We start from the raw sequence: 26,840 nt of genomic DNA on the forward strand, positions 1-26,840 counted from the left end.
TATCTGATAGAACATTGGATAGCAGTGGGCCGTGATACATGCTCACGTGAGCCTTAACAGTGCATGGTTAACAAGCTAGTTTTATTCACCAAAAATGCAGCACAATCTGTTTGATGGGGTTTCTTGCATCTTCTCATAACTTTCTATGGGTGAAAAAACGCTGCCTGCAAAAACGCTGGAAGGATTGAAATGCTGCGGATTTAAGAAATAGTGCAGTTCTCAGATTTAGTTAGGGTAAAAAAAAAACAAGCGTGTGCATCAGATTTCTGAAATCTCTTTGCTTTTGCTGGTACTCCTGACCCGACTGTCACAGCCTCATAGAAATATATGAAGCTGTTATGATCCAGTCAGGAGACCCGCGGACAGTCCGTGCATTTTGGTTTGTGATCTGACCGAGATCCATGGACGTCTGCACGGGCCCTTAAGCAAATACAGGTACTGAAACTGAATAAACAGAAAATTGGGGGAGATTTTGCTAAACGTGCAGGACTTGAGTATTTACAATTTTCACAATTTGTACCGCATTTACTTTTCGGGTAGGTGCACGCGAGTAGTCGCAACTGTCCTGTGATGCTGCAGTCTGTCCCAATGTCATGCACAATCTCTTACTCATGCAGGGAAATATCTGGCACCTGAAAAGCTGTGTGGCCATTATGATCGACCCTGCAAGAGCAATGATTGTGGAGGGAACAGTAAGAAGCTGGAGCCTGACCAGAGTGTGAACACGACCTTAGACACTTTCTGCACCTAGCCCAACAAGGGAGTGTGGCCTTACCAAAAATGGGATGTGGTCTATTAATAGGGGGCATGATCTAGAGGTGTTAAAAATTGTCAACATTTTGGCACAAATTTATTAAGCTATTTAATAGTTACATTTAGGCTACATATTGTAAATATGCATCAATTGTATTATCCAGTACCAGCCACATTTTAAGACTGTTTTGCGATGCTCATGAATATACCCCATTATGTCTATTAGGCTTTTTGCCAGGTCCTAATACTGAACTCTTGAGAAAAGGTTTTCTGTCGTTAAAGAGGTTGACAACTATTTGACCACACATTTATCCGACTCCAGCCTTTATTATTTAGCGACCCGTGACCAGCTCCAGCCCTTCTTATTTTGTCAAATAGCCTGTGATGGATGCCATACAGTGGCATCGATTAGTCATTAGGCCCCACCGTAAAAGAAGTACGGTACACTGCGTGTATACATTTTTTTTCCAGGTGGCCCTCTGTACAATGAAGGGAGGATGCTGTGGTTTCCTATACAGTTGATATATTAGTACAGTGCAGAATGTTATTTTGGCCTCAGATCAAGGCAATGTAATGTGCATATGTGAAACGTAGAGAACTAATTCACACTACAGTTACTTTATGGCATGGACTTGTAGGAGGTAGCAATTTGCAGCCCCAAGATTTTGTGTATGCTGGTCATTGCACTTCAGGTGAAGTCAAAGAAGCAACATCATTGCGGTACAACTTTCTAATTGTCATTTAAATCATTTGCTAATTGTTAGGACACAGTGCAGGGGTGGTAGCACCATCGGAGCTAAGCCCAAGTGCGGCAGGCCAATGGCAGCGGGCAAAGCTTCATCACATGTAGTTGGCCGCACCGTCTGGCCCTACTCTTAAGGCAATGTGCCCATGATCTGGAACTAGCAGCGCTTTGGATGCAGTGTATGTTTGCTGGTCCAAAGCATTACCTTCTATTGAACGCAGTTAAATTTGCATGTGCTCACTGAACCGTGCAGATTTATCGTATTCAAAACATTCTACTGATGTAATTTCTGTTGCGGAGACCAGCAAAAGAAATTGACATGGTGCAGTTTTGAAAGTCACGCCACATGTCAGTCTCCACGGGTGATCCGCAGACGCACATGCATGCGTAGTGGACAGAGGATTTCTAGAATTCCCATCCACTATCCTGTAACATCTGGCAGCTGCGGGTTTGACACTGCATAAATACGCAGCGTCAAAACCGCAGAAATTCCTGATCGTGAGCATGCATCCTTATGGTCACATTATTTATTGCTAAGGCGCTGATCTACAAAACAATCAATTAACAATCGAGTATTAAAAATCTATTTGAAAACAGCAGCCACTAGCACGTCAGCATGTTTTGGATGGGCTGGGCTGTGTATATGTAATCTAAGGGTACTGTCACACAGTACCATTTTGATCGCTACGACGGTACGATTCATGACGTTCTAGCGATATCGTTACGATATCGCAGTGTCTGACACGCAGCAGCGATCAGGGATCCTGCTGAGAATCGTACGTCGTAGCAGATCGTGTGGAACTTTCTTTCGTCGCTTGATCACCCGCTGACATCGCTGGATCGTTGTGTGTGACAGCGATCCAGCGATGTGTTCGCTTGTAACCAGGGTAAACATCGGGTAACTAAGCGCAGGGCCGCGCTTAGTAACCCGATGTTTACCGTGGTTACCAGCGTAAACGTAAAAAAAACAAACAGTACATACTTACATTCCGGTGTCTGTCCTCCAGCGTCTCAGCTTCTCTCCACTGTGTGAGCGTCTGCCGGCCGGAAAGCGAGCACAGCGGTGACGTCTGACGTCACCGCTGTGCTTGCCGGCTATGGCGCTTACACAGTGGAGAGAAGCAGAACGCCGGGGGACAGACACCGGAATGTAAGTATGTACTGTTTGTTTTTTTACTTTTACACTGGTAACCACGGTAAACATCGGGTTACTAAGCGCGGCCCTGCGCTTAGTTACCCGATGTTTACCCTGGTTACCGGGGACTTCGGCATCGCTCCAGCGCCGTGATTGCAACGTGTGACCGCAGTCTACGACGCTGGAGCGATATTCATACGATCGCTGCGACGTCACGGATCGTGCCGTCGTAGCGATCAAAATGGTACTGTGTGACAGTACCCTAAGGCTACGGTCACTTATTAGAGCTAAATTGCATTGTGTTTTCCACAATTGCTGTAAAACTACTGCATTTTTCTGTTATATTTGAAATTGCAGCATTTTTTGGGGAGTGCAATCCTGGCAAAAAAAAAAAAACCCACACCGCAAAGTATGTGCGCATTTAAAGTTCACTAATTCATCCCATCCTGGATATGTTAGATGACAATACGCAGTTGATGTCTAGTGAGTATGGTACGCAGCTGTGGTAACACAATGTATGAATTAGGGGGTCTTCTGCTATATGCTATCCAACCGCTCGGGTTTCTATACTCTACAGACTTCTTTACACCAGATGGCTTCTAGGAGATCGGCCCTGTGGCATGTTTGCCTGAGACAAGGATATGAGATCATGAGCCGCACAAGGAAGGAGCAACGTCAGTAAAGGCCCTCTGTAGCTCTGCTGGGTATTGACGGACACTCTCCAAACCTGGACATGTCGCCTTGTCTCACCAGCTAATGTTTATATAGTGATAGCAGCTCACACACAACACAAGCTCCATTCACATGCCCTACGTTACCAGAAGCATCACAAGGCAGGAAATCCACATAAAGAAGGATTTTCATTTACTAGCTTCCTGGAAGAGATCTAATCAGCCTTACGATTAGGAGGATTTCCTATGTGCATCCTGCTACAATTCAAAGGCTGCCGTCAGTTTACGTAACAAGAAAACCAGTGCATAATAAGTGATGGCCATCGACTCAGACCTGACTGGAGACAATATTGGCTTTAAAGCTAAGGCCACATTCACATGTTCAGTATTTGGTCAGTATTTTACATCAATAATTAGCAGCCAAAACCAGGAGTGGGTGATAAATACAGAAGTGGCGAATATGTTTCTATTATACTTTGCCTCCAATTGTTCCACTCCTGGTTTTGGTTTACAAATACTGATGTAAAATACTGACCAAATACTGAACGTGTGAACGTGGTGTTAGGATTAGAAATGTTTCACGGCTGTGTGACCTGTGTGTTGGATTCTCCATGCATGTGTTGTACCTGTCACACAGCCGTGACACATGCAGCTGCGACGCTGAACAGCTGATTATCGGGAGGACCCCAGGTATCCGGGTTCCCTCTGCAGCTTATTCGGTAAGTGCTATAGCTTGTCGAATAATATTCATTCATCGCCACCAGATGCCCCTGTGATCAGCCTTTAGCTGCTCCCCTATGTAAATATAGCATATAAAGTGGAACAGGAGAGCAGACTGTCAGTTATTACATGTCTCACGCTGGTAATATCACCTTTCATTTATAATAATTGCTGGAGGCAGATCCTTCTACAGATCAGTGTGCGGCCCATAGATCTTATCAGCTCATTTACATATAAGGAAAACGTGGATTTCTCTGGAATAAGACAACAGACGGCAGATCTCAAGGTATCATTTTATGCAGCTTCTATGACCTATCTGCCCATACATATGGCTTAGAAGGGTTAATCCTACTAACAAATTCCTTTTACTAGACTAGGGTCACATTACCGTTTTCTCTCATCCAAGAAAATCAGTCCGACTATGCTAATCACACTCTGATGAGAGCAAGATTCGACTTTCTCGGATGGGCAGAATGGAAAAAAAAATCCATGAAAATCGGACTGCACTCGGATGTTTTCAATGGGCCCATAGACTTGAATGGCCAAGTCCGTTCCAATACGGAGGCTACTTGTGCATCCTGCGATTTTTCCTTGGATCGAGGAAAATATCGGACATGTTCACAGCCCTATAGAATAACATGGGGACGAGAGCTATCCATCTAAACAACAGCTAGCACTCACCTGATTATTACGATCGTGGGCACAAGCCCTAAAGGAGTGAAAAAAGCAAATTTTTTAAGTCATTCACAGTGTTATACCATTTTGCTTGTAAGACCTCATTCAGACATCCGTTTTTCATGTACGCGGATCTATTTGTGCTTTTCAAGTTTATTTTGTATGTATTCACCCGTTTTTCATATCCACCAATGTGGGCAGGATTGAAGTGTCAAGATGCTTTCCTCTGATTCATCAATTGCAATATAGTCTCCGGAGTGACCGTATGTACGCCAGAAATTTCAGTGCAATTTTTGCGACATTTCAGTGGAACATGCAACTTTTTAATGTAAAAGCAAGCTAAAGAACCTTATATTTTGTGCAAAACTCATGAACCACATGCGCCAGTTTGAATAATTTGGCGCAAAAGAAAGTCAACAAAATAGCGGAAGACCAAAAAAGAAAAGTATTATTAAAAAAACGCAAATGATGAATCTGATTCTTTGTGTGCGATTCCTGTTAGGCCAGGTTCAGACTAGTGTACTTCAGTCTTGTATGGACCATGGTGACTGGGGGTCTCCTGACCCTAACTAATGTTCTCACACATGCCTGTAAGGACATTATCTCAGTAAGGAGACCCGCAGTTGGTCTGGGCATTATGGTCAATCAACATACTGTGAAATACCCCCATCTGTACTTGGCTTTAGAGTATTAGGCTATGAGCACACGGTGCGGATTGGCCACTGCTGATTCGCTGCAGTCTTCCATCCGGTGTACAGTACCATGTAAACCTATGGAAAACAAAATCCGCTGTGCACATGCTGCGGAAAATTCCGCGCGGAAACGCTGCGGTTTATTTTCCGCAGGATGTCAATTCTTTGTGCGGAATCCGCAGCGCATTACACCTGCTCCTCAATACGAATCCGCAGGTGTAAAACCGCAGGTGAAATCGACACAAAAAACACTGTAAATCCGCGGGTAATCCGCAGCGGAAAAATCCGCACAGAAAACCGCAACGTGGGCACATAGCCTTAGATGTGGATTTTGCTGCATGCTTATATTGCCCTGCAGATTTTTTTCCCCCATCCTGATGTATTGTACAGCAAATTCTAAGAATTGAAGAATAATAAGAAAAAAAACAACAAAAACTACACATAACTACTGTATCTAGAAAGCACAAGAACCTCCCCTGGCTTGGTGCAAATGTTCCTAAGTGTTACCCCTACAGAATAGCATAGCATCACGGTGTATGATGGATTCAGAACAGTCAACATAACTAAAGACGTCTCCATGTAGAACATTCCATAATAAAAATATTATGCTACAGTAAAAACACAGGTGACTAAACAACATACAGCTCTTACATAGGGGTATACTGCCCCCTGGTGGCTGCCAGTAACCATCAACCACTGAACCTTGCAATTGCATGTGATGTGCTATGTCCACAGCAAGTCCCAAATGACAACAGATACATGTATTTAAGAGACGGGGAAAAAAACACTATGCCTTATGACACGTGGTGGGAGAGGGGCATAAAAGGTTCATTTCTATACATTGGTTGGATATATCATATCACTGCGGCATCCCCTTCGTTATCAGAATGAATGGCGGTCCCACAGATTGTGGCTCAGAGCTGCGGCCCCCAGGTCCTGCACGGTCTCTATAGGCTTTAGCTAGATTGCACATTTGTGCCATTTGGTTGTGAGCACACGCTGCGTTTTTGCTGCGTTCACTCCATGCAGTTCTGTCACAAAACCTGAAGCTTTTCAGAGGAAATGAAAGCGAATGAGAATTCAGAGGTGTCTTGCACACTTTGCTTATTTTTTCCCAGCGGATTTGCAGCAGATTCAGAGCGGAAATATGCCAATTTTTTAGCGCTTTTGCAACAGATTTAATAATGAATGGGGAAAATACAGCACAAAAACAAAGCAAAAATCTGAATATGAGTATTTTACGCAGCATTTATCGTGCAAACATATGGATTTCACACACTCAAAGGTTATATTTCTGCGTTTCATGTAACTATTCTGATTAAGATTTTGGGGCTGATATATCATTATTATACACTATAATGTGTAAAAATTCTGCTGTACAGGCCATATCAAGGGCTATAGACACATCGCAGCACCACTCCAGGGTATTTTTATTTCAGCGCTGGAGTGGTGTCACTAATCCAAGTTCCCTTTCCCTAGCACTACGCTCACCAGCCACCATCCTCATCTGTAGGTTGCGACCTGTCAGATCGCTCCAGTGTTTGCTGACATCCGGACTCAATGTAAGTCCATGAGAGGCAGAACAAGGCTGTCACAGACTTACATTGGGAGTGTGCGCCATTGCCCCTGGCTGCCGGTCAGTCAGAAGTTGCGGTCATTATATGGCAGCGCAGGACCGAGGCACGGCCGGGAAGAGCTGAAGATGGCGGCTGGCAAGTATCAGGCTAGGGTCAGGGACATTACATTAGGAGCAACATTCAGGCAAAATAAAAAGCCCTGCTGAAGTGGTGCTTTACGGCCATGTTCTCACAATACGATAGCACATTTTTGCGGCAATTTTGTGTTTCACTTTTTTTTATGGTATAATTTCAGAGCTACCAAAATTTTGGAGAATATCAGAATTAATAAAGTAGTGTGACCGCATCGTTGTGTCTAGGTAAGGCTGCAGCTATGGGCATTTGAAAAAGATGCCAAAAAGCTTTGTTTTTGCTTAAAGTTGGTCTGAAAGTAAACCAGCTAGATAGTGCAAACCAAGGCCCCCAACTCAAGGTTTGCACAGCAAAACTGAATGAAGGGAGCGCAAGGGTAAAATGTGCCAAATTCAGTAGGCCTTTGCCGCTTATTGAATTTGGCACATCTTCCAGCTGCCGTGCGCCATCGCATTTTGGTAGTTACAAAACTTTGCGACATTTCACTTTTACTCCACGTTCTAACAAAAACTGATGAATTGGGGACTTAGACGACCCAAACTAGTGAGGCTCTATATTAATCATCCCGCTTAGCCACCGTGATACAAGAACCAGCTTGTCTACTTTTACACTTTCTATTACCCAAAATTAATGAATCAGTAACCAAAAATCCATCTTAACCCTTTCAGGACCTGGACATGATTCATTTTTGCGCTTTTTTCCTACCCTCTTCTTCCAAGAGCCATAGCTTTTATATTTTTTCCGTCAACATACGGTAGTCTTATGAGGATTTGTTTCTGCAGAACCAGTTGTAGTCTTTATTAACACAATTAATTTTACCACATAGTGTATTGAACACAAGAAAAAATTCCAAGTGCGGTGTATTAATGAAAAAAAAAAATGAAATACTGCCATTGTATTTTGCGCTGTATTTCATTGTATAGTAAAAATATGGCAACATGATTCTGCAGGCCAGTACGATTATGGCGATATCCAACTTGTATAATTTTTTTTATATTTTAATAGTTAAGAAAAAATTCAAAATCTTGAAAAAAAAAAAAAAAGTTGTTTGCCATTTCTGACACCTGAAGCAAATTTATTTTTCTGCCCACAGGGTTGTGTGATGACTTTATTTTTTTCCTTCCTGAGCTGTAAGTTTTACGGAATCCTTCTTGGGGTATGTATTTGTTTGGAGAAAGTGTGGCCAATAATGATGGCCGAACCCGAATGCTAATGTTCGGGGTCTGGACCGGACACCTAGGGTTCGTGCACGGACTCCAAACTTCTCATGGAAATTAGCATTACTGTTTGGGTTTGGCAGCCCAAACAAAGCTGCAGTGCAGCCAATCAATAAGCTTTTCTAGTGTGGGCATTTCGGGCTCCATCACAGTCCTAAACTGTCTGCTTTATCTTGGCTGGTTATCAAAAATAGAGGGGCCCCTATGCCTTTTTATTAATTAAAAAAAAGTAAAAATCCGGCGTGGGGTCTCTCCTATTTTTTGATAACCAGCCAAGGTACAGCAGACAGCTTGAGGCTGGTATTCTCAGGCTGGGAAGGTCCATGGATATTTGGTGCTCCCCAACCTAAAAATAACATCCGGCAGCCGCCCCAGAAAAGGCGCATCCATTAGATAGGACAATTCTGGCACTTTGTCCCGGTGCGATGGCAAGCAGGGTAATATTTTGGGGTAGCCGCGTAATGTTCGCTGACATCACACCCAGACGTTAGTAATGGAGAGAAGTCTATAAGACATCTGCATTACTAACCCCATAAGTTTAAAGCAAAAAACACACACAGAGAAAAGTCCTTTGTTTGTACAAAGCACTCCCCAACACTTTTTTACCCATTTATTACTTAAAAAAAAATCCAGATGATGTAGTGAGCAGTAATGTGACCACTTGGCACGGCATTCGGCACACACTGAGAGTAACGTGTGAATCCGGCTGCTGTGACGAGCGCTGATGTCAGTAATGTTATCGCAGGTCATAGCTGATGAAAAAAATCTGGATGTTATAATGTGGCTGCGTATGGCATCTGGGCTTTTTGCACACCCATAGGCGAGTACAAATTTGATTTTTTTACATTAATACATGGGTAAAAGAGGGTTATTGTGGGGTAGTGTTTGTTCAATTAAAGAACTTTTTCTGTGTGTCTCACTTTTTATGGGATTAGTAACAGGGGTGTCTTCTAGACGCCTCTCCATTACTAATCCCAGAGTCTGGTGTTAGCGGACATAAAACAGCTGACATCAACCCCAAAACTATTACCCCACTTGTCAACAAACCAGGGCAAATGGGAAGAGCCGGCAAAGTGCCAAAATTGGCACGTCTAATGGATGTGCCTTTTCTGGGGTGGCTGCGGGCTGCTATTTTTAGGACGATGAAGGCCAATATCCAAGGCCCCTTATCAGCCTGAGAATACCAGTCCCCAGCTGTCTGCTTTAGCTTGGCTGGTTATCAAAAATGGGGTGGTACCCTTTTTAAAAAACAAAAAAAAAAAAACATGGGGCGCTGGCCAGTCACAGCCATGCCCATACTTGACATAGCTGTGATGGAGCCCGGAAATGCCCACTCAGGAAAAGCTTGTTGATTGGCTGCGCTGCAGACTTGCAACAAGCTTTGTTTGGGCTGCCGAACCTGACTGGTATCATGGAATTCCAGGAGAAGTCGTGTTTGGGTTCACCCATCTCTATTAGTGATTGCAGCTGATTTAAACCAGTCATATCCAAAAAGTAAAAAGGACAGCGCCACAATGGACAGTGAAAAACGCAGCTTACATTAAATCAGTCATATGTCAGTTCTTTCAGCGTTTTTTACTGCAGATTTCACTGATACTTGCGAGTGGGGGAAAAATCTGCTCCAAAAACACAAGTATAAAAAATATGGGCCAAAAACACAACTATCTTATGCAGTGTTTTTCCTGCCAAGAGATGCAGAAATGGCGCAGAAAATTTTGCTGCAAATACCTAACATGTGAACATATGCTTAGTGTGTTATCCGTGTTTTTCACAGATGTATAAATTACAAAGCTTCTTCTTGCCTGTTTAATGTTAGGCACAGACAGCGCACTGATACCAGCCAAAGACTTCTATGGGCCCTTCTCATCAGTGACACGGCTAGAACACGGACGAGCAACACGGACGTCTGACAGAGGCCTCCGGCTACGTGTCCACAATGAGGATGTGGGGACTTTTTGGTTTTGCCAGGAGATACGACAAATCGGCAAACAGGTGGCCACCTGGCCAGTATATATATATATATATATATATATATATATATATATATATATATATACACACACACACACATACAGTACACATATACATACATACACACACACGTGTACACGCCTCTGACATGTAATTCTTGTCTGGACCCCGTAACAGTAATGACAGGAGAAGGGCATGCTGACACTTGTAGTTACACAGCAGCCACAGGGCGCGCACGGACGCCAGGGGAAGTCGCCGCCATGCTGACTGCACACAGACCCCCGGTAACCGCAGTGTAATGAGTGCGGCGCCTCTTTTCAGTTCTCACCTTGAGCATGACAGCAGCGGGGAGGTCAGGCTGCAGGAGGAAACCAGGCCGCGACACCTTAGCAACCGCTAGACCCCTAGCAACGCTTCTAAGCGCAGCGACGGCGTCTCGGATAGGACATTTTCACATTGCACGATATTGAGGCGTTGGTAGGAAACCCTGTCACACAGCGGTGCAAGGAGTTATTGCAATAGGCTTTTTTGATGTGAGGACTTGCTATAATGGGCCGGGAATAGGCTCTGGGCGCCTTGTGACTATATGTGAGACAGGATGTGACGTGCCCTCCCGGGGTTGTCATGGTGACGGTAAACGCCGTGATTCTGGTCTAATGTGCAGGTTGAGCGCCGCCCCCGCTGTGTGTAACCCCGGAGCTCCCGCCATGTCCAGCACGTCGGTCACTATCAGCCTTCCCACCAGCGGCTCTGGGGAATCGCTGCCGCCGAGGAAAGGTCACATGAGCGCCCAGCAGGCGGTAATCCCGGAGTAAGTGTTCCTGTCAGGTCACTGCTGCTCCCATGACAAACATTCCTGGCATATTAGTTATAGACTGGTTTTCTGCGGCTGCACGATCATTTTGGCTAAGTTCACACTGGGCGTCTTTGCTGTGTCTTTAATGCTAATTTTCAGCTGCGTTTTATAGTAAAATCAAAGCCTGAGATTTCAGAAATGTCGTGCACACACATTGGTTTTTTGTCATCAGGATTTTGTACTTTGCATGTTTTTTTGGACATAGAGCTTGTCACTGCTTTCAGCGTTTTTCACCCATTGACTAAGGCTATGTTCACACGATCCTTTTTTCGCTGCGGATCCGCAGTGGATTTGCAGCTGCGGATCCGCAGACGTTTTCCATGCAGGGTACAGTACAATGTTACCCTATGGAAAACGAAATCCGCTGTGCCCACTATCCTTTTTTCGGCTTGAAAATCAGCGCGGATTTTCAGCGGAAAAAAAGAAGTACCATGTCAATTCTGTCTGCGGATTCCGCAGCAGGTTTCCACCTGCACCAATAGGAAAATGCAGCTGGAAACCCACAGTGGAATCCGCAGTAGAAAAAGGACTGAAAACCGCAGTGAAAACCACCGCAGGTTTTGCACTGCGGTTTTCACAAATCAGGACCTGAAAAATCCGCAGCGAAAAAAGGATCGTGTGAACAAGCCCTTAAATGGAAACATGCTTTTTTTGCAGCTTCTTTCCTGCCTGAGATCAGGATTTGCTGCAGAAAAAAAGATGAAAAAACGCCCAGTGTGAACTTACCATATGTCCAATGTAGAGCCTATGACTGGCCTCCACGTGTAGTGTGGGGTCTGTCACTCTCTACCTGCCCTCCATGTGTAGTGTTGGGTCTGTCGCTCTCTACCTGCCCTCCACGTGTAGTGTGGGGTCTGTCGCTCTCTACCTGCCCTCCATGTGTAGTGTGGGGTCTGTCACTCTCTACCTGTCCTCCACGTGTAGTGCGGGGTCTCTCTACCTGTCCTCCATGTGTAGTGCGGGGTCTGTCACTCTCTACCTGTCCTCCATGTGTAGTGTGGGGTCTGTCACTCTCTACCTGTCCTCCATGTGTAGTGCGGGGTCTGTCACTCTCTACCTGTCCTCCACGTGTAGTGCGGGGTCTGTCACTCTCTACCTGTCCGCCACGTGTAGTGCGGGGTCTGTCACTCTCTACCTGTCCTCCATGTGTAGTGCGGGGTCTGTCACTCTCTACCTGTCCTCCATGTGTAGTGTGGGGTCTGTCACTCTCTACCTGTCCTCCATGTGTAGTGTGGGGTCTGTCACTCTCTACCTGTCCTCCACGTGTAGTGCGGGGTCTGTCACTCTCTACCTGTCCTCCATGTGTAGTGCGGGGTCTGTCACTCTCTACCTGTCCTCCATGTGTAGTGTGGGGTCTGTCACTCTCTACCTGTCCTCCACGTGTAGTGTGGGGTCTGTCACTCTCTACCTGTCCTCCACGTGTAGTGTGGGGTCTGTCACTCTCTACCTGTCCTCCACGTGTAGTGTGGGGTCTGTCACTCTCTACCTGTCCTCCACGTGTAGTGCGGGGTCTGTCACTCTCTACCTGTCCTCCATGTGTAGTGCGGGGTCTGTCACTCTCTACCTGTCCTCCATGTGTAGTGCGGGGTCTGTCACTCTCTACCTGTCCTCCACGTGTAGTGTGGGGTCTGTCACTCTCTACCTGTCCTCCACGTGTAGTGCGGGGTCTGTCACTCTCTACCTGTCCGCCACGTGTAGTGCGGGGTCTGTCACTCTCTACCTGTCCTCCATGTGTAGTGCGGGGTCTGTCACTCTCTACCTGTCCTCCATGTGTAGTGTGGGGTCTGTCACTCTCTACCTGTCCTCCATGTGTAGTGCGGGGTCTGTCACTCTCTACCTGTCCTCCATGTGTAGTGTGGGGTCTGTCGCTCTCTACCTGTTCTCCACGTGTAGTGCGGGGTCTGTCACTCTCTACCTGCCCTCCACGTGTAGTGTGGGGTCTGTCGCTCTCTACCTGTCCTCCACGTGTAGTGTGGGGTCTGTCGCTCTCTACCTGTCCTCCACGTGTAGTGCGGGGTCTGTCACTCTCTACCTGTCCGCCACGTGTAGTGCGGGGTCTGTCACTCTCTACCTGTCCTCCATGTGTAGTGCGGGGTCTGTCACTCTCTACCTGTCCTCCATGTGTAGTGTGGGGTCTGTCACTCTCTACCTGTCCTCCATGTGTAGTGCGGGGTCTGTCACTCTCTACCTGTCCTCCATGTGTAGTGTGGGGTCTGTCACTCTCTACCTGTCCTCCATGTGTAGTGTGGGGTCTGTCACTCTCTACCTGTTCTCCACGTGTAGTGCGGGGTCTGTCACTCTCTACCTGCCCTCCACGTGTAGTGTGGGGTCTGTCGCTCTCTACCTGTCCTCCACGTGTAGTGTGGGGTCTGTCGCTCTCTACCTGTCCTCCACGTGTAGTGTGGGGTCTGTCGCTCTCTACCTGTCCTCCACGTGTAGTGCGGGGTCTGTCGCTCTCTACCTGACCTTCACGTGTAGTGCGGGGTCTGTCGCTCTCTACCTGCCCTCCATGTGTAGTGCGGGGTCTGTCACTCTCTACCTGCCCTCCACGTGTAGTGTGGGGTCTGTCGCTCTCTACCTGTCCTCCACGTGTAGTGCGGGGTCTGTCGCTCTCTACCTGACCTTCACGTGTAGTGCGGGGTCTGTCGCTCTCTACCTGCCCTCCATGTGTAGTGTGGGGTCTGTCACTCTCTACCTGCCCTCCTGGACAACAAGCTGCAATCCAAGTTCTGCGACTATGAAGGTTCCTCCCTGTTCTGTGAGGGCCGTGCACTGACCTTTATGACTCAGTATAAGGGCTCATTCAGACTTCTGATTTTTGGCGTAGGCGTGCTAGTCATTGTTTTCTTGGATGGCACTCGTACCTGTGATAGTATACGGGGCCATTCACATGTCCTCAGAAAACCTTGGAGACATGTCCAATTTTGATGCGAGCATCGGCTCAAAATCGCCAGTGAAAGTCAGTGGGTCTGTGAAAGTAAAATTGGACTGTATTCGGGTGACATCTGAGTGCGGTGTGATTTTCACTGACTGACAGAATGGAGAAGGTGGAGACGTATTTTTTTTTTTTAATTGTAACTTTTCAACTTTTGAGGAAAATCGCATGGATCACATACCAAACTCTGATCATGTACTAAACTCTGATCAGAATGATCCATCCTTTTTTTTCTCATACATGGAAAAATTGGACATCTGACTGCGCCCTAATTGCTTGAGTTGACCTTATTACTGCATAGACCTTCTTGATACTATATCCTGTATGTGGCCTTGCACATGGTTTGTAGTTGGCTTCAGAAGAATTTGCTATCAAACTCCCTCCTGATGCTCTATGTGCATTGACATTTTCCTTTATTTGCTTTGTCCAGGATGGATATTGGTGTTGCTGTGATCCAAATTCAAAGAGCATGGAGGTGTCACCGCAACAAGCAGATCTTTACACTCCTCAGACACGCTGCTCAGGCTGCTGTATGTATCAAAACATTTTTTTCTTTATACTTTTCTCTTTGTTACTTTAAAAATCAAGTAACAATAACCAAATAATAAATTAATTACAAGTCATAAAACACAATACAATCCTGTGATCTTCCACAATATGTAATATAACTTCCCTTAGGAGGTTTATGGTACTGTGACGTTACTTGTCTGGAAGAATGCACATGTACCACAATAATAATCTTAATTTCTATGGCTCCAACATATTCTATATGGAACATGTACAAGCTAAATCAGAAATTACAAATTAAGTCTGGTAACAGCCCTGTAGGCATAGGCGAATATATGGAAACGGTGCGATTCATCAGAGTTTTTGCTAGAAAACTGGTGTAAAACACTTTGAAAAGTTGCAAACTTTTTGCACAGTTTTGCTAAATACGTGCAACTTTGGGCATTTTTGACACCAGTTTGAAGCAGCTGGGGCGGAACCGGGATGGGACAGGGCATGAGTACACCCTCCTGTTAACTTAATTATATGTGTTGATGTTTTATATGTCAGAAACGTGACTCCAGTCCCTTATTAGAGTAAAACTTCTGCCGAGGCGCACGCTACAGATGTGTCGCATTCATAAAGTGTTGTGCTCATTTTAATGACTTTGGCGCATCACACTCCAGTAAGTCCTTTATTATGACTGGTGTGTGCAATGCCAGTCTTAATGAATGGAATCCATCAGTAAAGGGCTAGAAGGAAATGAAAAGCTCAATAGGGTCTTATCTGGGTATAAGGAGATAAATTCTATTCAAATTTACTCACCAGATTGAGCCCTAACAGAGGCTCATAAAGAGGAAAGCTGCTGCAGATACACCGGTCTCCTCATGACCAACCTAAGATAAAAAAATGGGATATAGAGGTAGATTCTTCTCTGCGCCGCTTAAAAAAATTAGAAGTCCAATTAAGTAATCCAATGAAAAAGTGGCTTTATTCAACGCGTTTCGGAGCACCACAGCTCCTTCATCAGGATGCCACATAAAATGTACCGTAACAGTGGTATCCTGATGTGTAATTATCCTGATGAAGGAACAGTGGTGCTCCGAAACGCGTTGAATAAAGCCACTTTTTCATTGGATTACTTAATTGGACTTCTAATTATATAAGCGTACAGAGAAGAATCTACCTCTATATCCCATTTTTTTTATGAATGGAATCAGTGGCGTAACTACAAAGTTATGGGCCCCGGTGCGAACTTCCAAATGGGGGCCCCCCCCTACCCCCCCCCCACCTTCCCCCGCCCCCACAACCCCCCCACCTTCCCCTGCCCCGCTTCCCCTAGATACGCCTCGGACTGTTGCAGGAATCTCCTGCACTGCAACATGGTGTTGGGTGCCAGCACAGCCCGCACAGTGGTATATCCAGCACAGCCCGCACAGTGGTATATCCAGCACAGCCCGCACAGTGGTATATCCAGCACAGCCCGCACAGTGGTATATCCAGCACAGACCGCACAGTGGTATATCCAGCACAGCCCTCACAGTGGTATATCCAGCACAGACCGCACAGTGGTATATCCAGCACAGACCGCACAGTGGTATATCCAGCACAGACCGCACAGTGGTATATCCAGCACAGCCAGCACAGGGGGTATATAGAGCACAGCCCTCACAGTGGTATATCCAGCACAGACCGCACAGTGGTATATCCAGCACAGCCCGCACAGGGGTATATACAGCACAGCCCGCACAGGGGTATATACAGCACAGCCCGCACAGGGGTATATACAGCACAGCCCGCACAGGGGTATATACAGCACAGCCAGCACAGGGGGTATATAGAGCACAGCCCTCACAGTGGTATATCCAGCACAGACCGCACAGTGGTATATCCAGCACAGACCGCACAGTGGTATATCCAGCACAGACCGCACAGTGGTATATACAGCAGAGCCCGCACAGGGATATATACAGCACAGCCCCCACAGGGGTATATACAGCAGAGCCCGCACAGGGGTATATAGAGCACAGCCCGCACAGGGGTATATACAGCAGAGCCCGCACAGGGGTATATAGAGCACAGCCCACATCTCACCCCCCCCCCCCCCCCCGATAATGGCCCCACAGTCCGGTTAAAAAGAAAAAAAAAAAAAACTCTCCTCACCTTTCCTTTTGCCCGCGCTGCTCCTGGCGGCTGCAGTCTGCCCAGGACACTGCAGGTGCGCGATGATATGACGTCATCGCGCACCCGCAGTGTACTGTCAGAGGCAGAGCGGGGAATGATGGGAGAGGAAGCGTCAGGTGACGCTCTCTCCTCCCATCATTGCATTGAACTATCCCGGTGTCATAGACGCCGGTATAGTTAAATGCGGCGGCGGCGGCGGCACTGGGGGGGGTTCCGGGGGAGGAACAGTGCAGCGGCCCACTACTGGCATCGGCTCTTCTGGCATTTGCCAGAAGTGCCCGATGGCCAGCCTGGCCCTGCTCAGACCTGCCGGCCCGGGGCCCCTGACCTGCGGGGCCCGGTCGCAATGGCGACCGCTGCGACCGCGGTAGTTACGCCCCTGAATGGAATCCATAGTACACAAAGTAGCCCACAACATCGCATGTGGGGCTGTAGAAGTTTGTCCAAGTGACGGGCTTGGCATCTAGTTGACTTTTCACATTTGATAAATATCAACAACTTTTTGCATGAACTGTTTTGTAGGAAACCTGCGCAACATATGAAATTCTCAAGAAAGTCAGTCCCCTGGAAGCTGAATTACTCAAAGATCCTGGGATGCAGTGTATAGTAAGATTCAGGTAGTACCCAAAAATTGTTATAGCAAATGGTAGCACAGAACCCTAACCCTATAAACAATGTATTGTCTTGTCCTAGTAAATGTGCAATGTCAGAAATAGTAGTGATCCTCAAGTCTACCCTTTATTTTTTTTTTATTTTTTGGCCACGTAATTTCTTTGATATCATCTGGGACCCCACATTTCAGTGGATCACTTTGTATAAGGCCTTGCTCCCACTTGCATATAAATTCGCCAAGTGCAATGTGAGAAAAATTTGCATTGCTCTAATGTTATTCATTGAGTCAGTGCTCATCTGCAAGTTTTTGTTCAGCTGTAATTGGGGTCTGGGGAAAAAAAATAGCAGCATGCTGAGTATATCGGGTTAGACTCGCCAATGCAAGTCAATGAGTGCAATTAAAAAAAAAAAAAAATGGATAGCACACGGACCATGCGTATGCCATCCTTTTTTTTTTTTTTTTTCTGGCACACATCTCAAAGGAACCAGGAAATTTAATCAGCCAAGTACAGTAAATTCACAGCCAGAACCCTTAAATTAGATAAATATCAAGAATAGATATCTTGTAGATATATAATTACATAATTCCCCTACATATAATTAATTTGCACCCTTTAGTGCCTTTCATGTGACATTAAAGGGTGTTTATCTTTATTTATCCTAATGAAAAATAAAACGACGTGGAGTTTCCCCCATTTCTGATAACAAGCAAAGGTAAAGCAGACAGCTGCAGGCTGGTATTATCAGGCTGGGAAGGTCCATGGTTATTGGGCCCTTCCCAGCCTAAAAATACCAACCCACAGCCGCCCAAGAAATGGAGCAGAACATGAACTGCTCCCATTCTGGCGCTTTGCAGGCCTGATTGCCCTGGTGCGGTGGCGGTCATGGAAATGGTAAATGAGGTTGATGTCAGCTGTTATTTGTCAAAAATCACAGCTGGCATTAAACCCTGTGGTTAGTAATGTAGAGGTGTCTATCAGACACTCCCATTAATAACCCAGTAATCAAAAATAAAAACACACACACAGAAAAATACTTTTATTTGGAAAAAAAAAACCTCCCACAGTTTCCTGGTTCCCTAATTTATTAAAAAATAAAACATGCGGGTCCACCAAATTTGTAATCCATAATAAAAACCTGAAAAACATAAAAAGAGAGGAAAAGAAAAAACCTCAACACTGTCCCTCATTCATCAATTTATTAGAAAAGATGTTTCCCCGCAGCTCCAATGTAATCCATCATTCTCCAAATCTGGCCCTGGCGACACTGAATAGCAGTAAGTGATATCAATACCTGGCGCCTGCGAATAGCATTAATATCACCGCTCATCACAGTTGCCGGCTCCTGCTGCGCTTCGCGAGACCCTGATGCTGAATCTCGGTGACGTAAGTATACCGCTCAGTCGCAGAGTCACGCTGCCCCTTATGAGCAGGACCCGCAGTGGCTGCCGCTGCAGCCTATGGAGCTTCGTTCTCTGATCAAGTTTCTATAGCCTTTGGATTTCAGATTCGGGGATCGTTGTGGGAAGCACATGGACTATGTCGGACGTGCATGGAAACTCTGTTTTCTAATAAATTGGTGAACAAGGAACAGTGTCTTGTCTGTATTTCTCTCTTTTTATGTTTTTCAGACTTCCATTTGTGGACTATGTCGAATTTGGTGGACCTGCATGGGTTTTTGTTTGTTTGTTTTTTTTGCAAATTGGGTAACCAGGAAACGTGTGGAGAAGTGTTTTTTTTTTTCAAAGAATATTTAGTGTGTGTGTTTTTATTTTTGATTGCTGGGTTAGTAATGGGTGTGCCTCTCCATTACCTAACACAAAATTAATATTAATTTCATCATTAGTGTTTAGAGTCTGACGGACCCCAGTGCAAACCTTGGATCTAGCCCCCAACACAACACGTTCCCAGCCCACCATACTCAGGCAGCTAATGTACTAAAAAAAAAATCCATCTCTTATGCTGCCCAGCGCAAGTACACACAGGTCCAGTTCTGGATCCGAGAGCCTGGCACTGGTGAGACATCTCCAGCCCTACCCTACCCAGCACTGCTACTCTGCTGTACACACGGCTCTGCAGACCTCCCCCCTGGGTCACCCACCCCTGTCCATCAGTCGTTATAAGATGCACATAACCTGATAACGCTATCCACTAGTGTTTAATAGTAATAATCTTTTTATTTATATAGCGCCTACATATTCCGCAGCACTTTACCGTTTGCACACATTATCATCGCTGTCCCTGATGGGCTCACAATCTAAATTCCCTATCAGTATGTCTTTGGAGTGTGGGAGGAAACATGGGGAGAACATACAAACTCCTTGCAGTTGTTGTCCTTGGTGGTATTTGAACCCAGGACCCCAGTGCTGCAAGGCTGCAGTGCTAACCACTGAGCCACCAGGCTGCCTGATAGTGTTTGTGTGTAGGTAGCTGGCTGTAAAAACTAATAAGAAAAATTAAATACAAGACAGTGAAATGTAGCATTTTGCTCTTTTGCAGATTTGCAGGTTACGAGTTTCCACCATTCATTGTTTTTAAGATTTTCCACAGTTCTGGGGGACACGGAAGCCGATATATCACTGGAAAGAAAATAATTATACCGTCAAGCGAGGTAACGTGTATGTGGGATGATCAATAAACTGGTGCTCAGACTTTGTCGTTTTAGTGTCTGTCTCAGAAAGTTAGTATATTTTATGTTTAGAATAATAGAATAAAACTAGGATGCGCAGGAGTCTCTGGGGGCCGTTATGAACAGCATTAAAAAATGTGGAGCTCTGTCCGGATTATCTATTAATTGGGATAAGTATGTGTTGTTGCCCATGGACGCGGCGGCTCCTTTGACACTAGACCCTGGGGTTCCCTTAAGGGTGGTACATGAGTTTAAATACCTGGGCATTGTGGTTTCGGACAAAATAGAGGACTATGTGCGGCTCAACCTGACTCCTTTGCTTGGGAAGTTCCAGCAGAAGATCGGGGCCTGGAAAAAGCTATTTCTGTTGGTTGCAGGAAGAGTAAATTTGATCAAAATGATACTTATGCCTCAGCTCCTATACATATTGCATAATGCTCCAGTGTGGCTGCCTCAGAGTAAATTTTATAGGACCAATACTCTAGGGACTTAATTTGGAAGGGTGGCCTGGTGTACATCAAATTGGAACATCTGCTAAGGGTGAAGGATGAGGATGGTCTGGCGGTCCCCAATCCATGGATTTACTATATAGCATCTCAATGCCAGCATATGGCAGGTTGGGGAGAACCGGAACAGAGCGCTTCAGCGGGATAATCATTGAACAAGCGGTAGGGAAAGGCCTATTGTTAGCCAGTCTGGAAGCAGGCAGATTCAGAAGTAACCCCAAACAATTCCCAACAATAGCTATGATGGGGAAAGTGTGGCTGAAAATTAAGTATTGGAGGGGATTAACGGAATTTATGATATATATGCCGATTTGGTTTGATCCTAGGTTGGCAGAGCTTATGAGATTGGTTTGTGTCTCAGTTGCTTGATGGGTATGTTATTAAAACATGAGAGACACTTAGAACTGAGTTTCCTTTGTCCCAGAAGATGTTCTTTCAATATCTGCAGCCTTAAATTGTCAAAAGGAGCGTGATTCCGCAGTCTGATAGCTTGTTGAATCTTATCGGGCCTCGGAGGAGTACTAGGGGGTTCATTACCATGATGTACAGGGGTCTGATGGATACCTTTTTATTGAAACATCCGTTAAGGCTAAATGAAAAATGGGTGGCGGCGTGGGTCCTTTGTCTGAGTCCCAGTGGGAGTCTATACTTCAATACATCCCCAGGGCGTCCTTGAGTGAGGCTAAGAGGGTGACGGTGTATAGGGTGTACAGGACCCCGGCATGGATGTTGACGGCAGGACTGAGGTGACTCAAAATGACCAAGGTGCGGTGAGGATGATTCAGATTTGATACATAGTGATGTGGTCATGTGCTCGCCTCCAACCCTTTTGGGTGAAGGTGCCTAATTTGATTCAAGAGGTGACGGGGGTAAATGTGGTGCATAATCCGCTGACTAGCCTTCTGGGTTGTATGGATGATAATGGATGAATGTGGAAGGCTGATTATTGCAAGATTGTTGTATGCTGCGAGAAAGCTTATTGCAATGCATTGGTTGGATGAAAAACCGCGAGGGAAAAAGGAATTTATTAATAAAATTAATTTTATTTAATATCTATATCAAGAGAGGTCAGAATACAAAACTTGAAAATGTGTGGGGCGGATGGATGGATTACCCAGGCGTGGCATCTGCTGAGTTATTGCAGAGTAGAATGGGGGTCGTTTAGTTGCTTCTGGAGGGACTTTTACATGTACTGTTGGACAATTTTCAAGAGGTGATGTTGTCAGTTGGTTGTGTTGGATAATGGGTAAGGGACTGGGGTGAGGGAGGGTTGGTTATGGGGTAAGGGTCCTGTTTTCGTAAAATGAAAATGTATTAATAGGTTTTGTATTCGTTGTACCTGTCTGGAAAAAGTGTCAGACTGTGTTACTGCGTGTCATATGATTTAATAAAATCTATTTGATTTAAAAAAAAAAAAAAAAAGAATAAAACTAGGAGAAAAAAAGACAGCGCAATAGGGTTTAAATAACGTTATACTAACACGATTTAGTTGTGTATACACAACATTTCAGTCACTTATACATCCAGCTGCTGGAGGTCCAACGGGTCATCAGATCGGGAAAACACAGATAAGGAGGATTTGCATATAATTTGCACTGCTGGGGCCCCATGTTAAAAAAAAATAAATAAATATCCAGACGGAAAGTATATGCGCTTTATCTTTATTCAGTCAATGTGTTTCGAAGTACTACAGACTTTCATCAGGACAAGAAAAGCATTACCTGTTAGGCAATCCCTGCATGTGTTGCGTCTGTCGAACTTCCGTGAGACATGTAGCGACTGCGACTAGAACATAGTTTTTGAGCATGCCGAAGACACTATTAGCTCACGAGCATGATCGCTCATCACTAGTGCTGTCATGTCCATAGTAGTCTATAGAAAAAGCTGAGCAAGCCATCCTTTGCTTCTTCTATAGCCTTCAAAGACTGGAACACTGCGGATTAAGAACAGAGTGAGGATTGGGGACAGGAGTCATGGGTCTGTTGTGAGGTGAGGATCGTAGAGGGATGATGGGAATATTCCTTTACCGAATTCTGAATATTTACTAGAATTTGTGGTAGTATCTGACGTCTCTCTGGTTAGATACAAGGTCTCAAGTGGGTTGTCTCTTTATAGACTACAAAGCTAATACGAGGGCGTGGCCTAGCGCAGGATGTGAGAAGACGTGCGGCTGAGCTCTCCTGCCACAATCTCCCTAAATACTGGTACCTGAGGCGCCGCCGAACGCTGAAACCACTCTAAGGAGTGTGCAGGGACCCGGGGAGCAGCAGTGAGCGGCGTGCGGTCGGGTGGAGAGGAGTCCCGCATGAGGATGACGCGCAGGAGACAGAAGGAGCCGGCAGTGTCAGGAAGCTCTCAGGCCCAAGATGGCGCCGAGACTGCAGAAGAGGCAGCAAGGGCGAGCGCGGCATATCTAAGGAAGATGGAGGTGATCGCTCGGCTGGAACGCTTTGCGAGGTCAGAGGAAGCTGCTAATGAGCGGTCAGCGGCTGAAGGTGAGAGACCTGAAACAACGTATGTCCCTAGGGAACAAGAAGGAGGGGGCCAGTCGCAGAGCAGTGGGGAGGAACAGAGATCCCCTGATGTGGATGCACGTGCTGACCAGCTTGAACAGCCGGACACACTAGACATAGCAGAGCCGACGCTCAAACATATATTCTCTGTGGTAATGTACAACAAGTCTGCCCATGCAGCTCTGAACAGTCGTGTGGATGAATTAAAGGGAGAGATGGTTGCGATTAATGCTGCAGTGCGCAAAGTTGAACAGAGAGTGGAGGTGGTGGAAGAACGTGTGGGGAGCGCTGAAGACCTGGTTAATGAACTGTTGAAAAGGGAAAAAAAGTATGTGCAGCGTGTAGCTGAACTGGAATTTAAAACTTTATCTTGAGAACCGCTCCCGCAGGAGTAACCTGAGGATTGTGGGTGTGCCAGAAAAAACGGAAGGAAATAACCCCACTGAGTACATTGAGTCATGGCTGAAAAACACTGTAGGAGGGGATGGTCTCACTAAAATGTTTTCTGTTGAAAGGGCACATCGTGTGCCCACTAGACCTCTGCCCCCAGGATCAGCCCCAAGAGTCATCTTGGCTAAAGTTCTGAATTATCGGGACCGGGATACCCTGCTGAGGAAAGCCAGGAACTGTGCGGATCTAACCATAGATGGCAATCGCATCTCCATCTACCCAGATTATTCTGCAGCCGTCCAAAAGCTCCGAATGACGTTTGGAGAAGTCAAAAGGCGACTACAAGACTTGGATTTGCGCTATTCAATGATTTACCCAGCTAAGCTGAGAGTCGTTGCTTTGGATCGGGTGCACTTTTTTCAGAATCCAGAGGAAGCGACACACTGGCTGGATTCTAACACCAAAAATATTAGAGCGGAACAGTCCCGTTGAAGCAGACTCTGAGTGATGTTGAAACAGTGATTACCTGTTATTCAGTTTGCATTTGATAAGTTAATGGCCATCTCTGAGATGACATAATGCTATGCTGGTATATGTGGGTTGTGTTCAGCGGCGCAACGGACATTGCAGTTTGATAAATGTGGACGGGAGAGTAGTTGGAGCATTGAGCTTGTATTGTTAGGCTGTAAAAACTCCCTCCTAGATCTCAAATAGAGAGGAAGTGAATTCTTATCAGCTTAAAAGTTGTGGGAGACAAACAGTTTTTCGGGAGGGGGATGGAAGGGAAAGATGGGAGTTATTTCAGTTGGAAGGTTGGGACGGGGGGTAGAGGCGGGAAGATGGGGAGGCGGGGGGGGGACTGAGACATCCTTTCTTAATGAGTCAAACGTTTGGTACTGTGATATATCATGGGGGGTAGATTTAAAATTCTAAGCTGGAACGTTAGGGGACTCGCCAATGTCTCAAATCGGGCCGCAATTCTACAATATCTGTTGAAGCTGAGGCCCTCAGTGATTCAAGAAACACACCTGGTAGAAGACAAAGTAGCTATGTTACAAAAAAGATGGGTGAGGAAGGCTTATCACTCGACGTACTCAGCCTATGCTAGGGGAGTGTCGGTATTAATCCACACTTCTAGTCCATATGAAGAAGTGGAGGTTATAATAGACAAAGATGGGCAATACGTGTTTATTGTATGTAAGATATTGCATAGATTATTATGTATAGTGTCTTTATATATCCCTCCACCATTTTCGGGAAAAAAGATACAGGAAATTCTGGACATATCGGGGAAATGGACTGGAGTCCCGTTGCTTGTAATAGGAGACGTGAATAATATTGCAAATGATCATTGGGATAAAGGCAAACATACAGGGAACAGAGAGGAAGGGAATGTAACACCTTTTGGAAACTACATGAGGGAAATTGGATGGATAGACTTGTGGAGAGTTCAAAATATGGAGAACTACACTTACTCGTGCTACTCGGCGACGTATGGTTCCTTGTATTGCATTGATGTGGCTTTGGGCAAATATTCTACTTCCTGCACCAAGTTATCCATCCCTTCATTTCCCAGAGTTCTATCGGATCATTGTCCTCTGATGGTATCTCTACAATTGGGAGAACAGGGGAAGTTGGCAGGTATGGGATGGAAAATTCACCCCTTTTGGTTACGGTTGCTGAATATGGGAAAGATAGGAGAGGAACTGCGTGAATTCTTTAGGATAAACGAAGGTAGTGCAGAGTGTCATGTAGTTTGGGATACTATGAAGGCGTTTTTGAGAGGCATCTTATTCAGCGAAGTATCTCGATATAAGACTAGGTCTCAAAAACTAGATAAAGCAGTGATGGAGGAATTAAGGGCAGCAGAGGAGGCATTGGGTGCGCAGTGTTCCATAGCTATGCAGACCCGCATGAGAGTGGCCCAGTCGGAGGTTAATAAACTTCACATCCGTAAGGCAGAGAGATTGCGGGCATTTCAGAACGAGGCATTCTATGCGGAGGGTGAAAAAGTGGGGCACCTGCTCTCAGTGGTAGCTTCGGCACAACGGGAATCCTCGCATGTATACGCAATTAAAACAAAGGAAGGTAATGTGGTTATACAAGGGGATCAAACTTTGGATGTATTTAAACAATTTTACAGTGAGTTAGGGTACTGTTACACAAAACGATTTACCAACGATCACGACCAGCGATACGACCTGGCCGTGATCGTTGGTAAGTCGTTGTGTGGTTGCTGGAGAGCTGTCACACAGACAGCTCTCCAGCGACCAACGATGCCGAAGTCCCCGGGTAACCAGGGTAAACATCGGGTTACTAAGCGCAGGGCGGCGCTTAGTAACCCGATGTTTACCCTGGTTACCAGCGTAAACGTAAAATTAAAAAAACACATACTCACATTCCGGTGCCTGCGTCCGCTTCCCTGCAATCCTCCTGCATCCTGTGTAAGCGCCGGCCAAAGCAGAGCGGTGACGTCACCGCTGTGCTCTGCTTTCACTTTACGGCCGGCGCTCACAGTCAGTGCGGGAAGCAGACGGCCAGGGACCTGACGGACACCGGAATGTAAGTATGTACTGTGTTTTTTTTTTTTTACATTTACGATGGAAACCAGGGTAAACATCAGGTTACTAAGCGCGGCCCTGCGCTTAGTAACCCGATGTTTACCCTGGTTACAAGCGAACGCATCGCTGGATTGGTGTCCCGATGCAGCGATGACAGCGGGAGATCCAGCGATGAAATAAAGTTTCAAACGATCTGCTACGACGTACGATTCTCAGCAGGGTCCCTGATCGCAGTAGCGTGTCAGACACAGCGATATCGTATGGATATCGCTGGAACGTCACGGATCGTGCCGTCGTAGCGATCAAAGTGCCAATGTGAGACGGTACCCTTATACTCCTCTAAGATACATAAAGGTCAAGAGGAGATGAACAGGTATATGAGTGCGATTAAGCTTCCTAGACTAGGTGATGAAGATAGAGAATGGATGGATAGGCCGATGGCAGCGGAGGAACTGAGGGTGGCACTGGCGGACATGGCGGGTAATAAGGCGCCGGGGGCGGACGGCATTCCGGTAGAGGTGTACAAAATTTTTAATGAAGAAATAATAACTAAATTGGAGAAGGTATTGAATGAGTCGTTGGAGAGGGGAATGCTACCTACATCTATGAGAGAAGCCATTGTTGTGGTCATTCCTAAAGCTGATAAGGATCCATTGAATCCGGAGTCCTACAGACCAATCTCACTCCTTACGGCGGATATAAAGATTTTGGCGAAGGCCTTGGCCAACAGACTAACCCATGTGATTGATAAAGTAATCCACCCAGATCAATCTGGATTTATGCCCAACAAATCTACAGCAATCAATTTAAGGAGACTATATTTAAATATGCAAATTACAGCTGAAAATGCTGGAAAGAGTGGTGGTGTCTTTGGATGCCCA

The 26,840-nt window shown here is 45.8% G+C and overlaps 2 protein-coding genes across 3 annotated transcripts in view; one reads left to right on the top strand and one right to left on the bottom strand.

Annotated features, from left to right (window-relative positions):
* The window catches only part of APOO (apolipoprotein O), a 121,512-nt gene extending 110,598 nt beyond the window's left edge, over positions 1 to 10,914 (bottom strand). Inside the window, exons 1-3 of the mRNA XM_077298182.1 lie at positions 10,783 to 10,914; positions 10,617 to 10,684; positions 4,706 to 4,733 (exon numbers count right to left, since the gene is read on the bottom strand). Coding sequence (XP_077154297.1) covers positions 4,706 to 4,733; positions 10,617 to 10,684; positions 10,783 to 10,914 — 228 coding nt within the window. The remainder of the gene's footprint in view (positions 1 to 4,705; positions 4,734 to 10,616; positions 10,685 to 10,782) is intronic.
* The window catches only part of C3HXorf58 (chromosome 3 CXorf58 homolog), a 39,936-nt gene continuing 23,574 nt past the window's right edge, over positions 10,479 to 26,840 (top strand). The window contains exons 1-4 of one of the 2 annotated variants that reach the window (XM_077294593.1): positions 10,479 to 10,572; positions 14,510 to 14,609; positions 17,272 to 17,366; positions 19,860 to 19,971. In XM_077294593.1, the coding sequence (XP_077150708.1) occupies positions 14,511 to 14,609; positions 17,272 to 17,366; positions 19,860 to 19,971 (306 nt within the window). In that variant the 5' untranslated portion in view covers positions 10,479 to 10,572; position 14,510. Of the gene's footprint in view, positions 10,573 to 10,760; positions 11,100 to 14,509; positions 14,610 to 17,271; positions 17,367 to 19,859; positions 19,972 to 26,840 lie in introns of those variants that run through there. The other variant, XM_077294594.1, reaches the window with a different exon arrangement.

This window comes from Ranitomeya variabilis, chromosome 3 (genome assembly GCF_051348905.1).
Source record: "Ranitomeya variabilis isolate aRanVar5 chromosome 3, aRanVar5.hap1, whole genome shotgun sequence".
Taxonomy (NCBI): Eukaryota; Metazoa; Chordata; class Amphibia; order Anura; family Dendrobatidae; genus Ranitomeya; species Ranitomeya variabilis.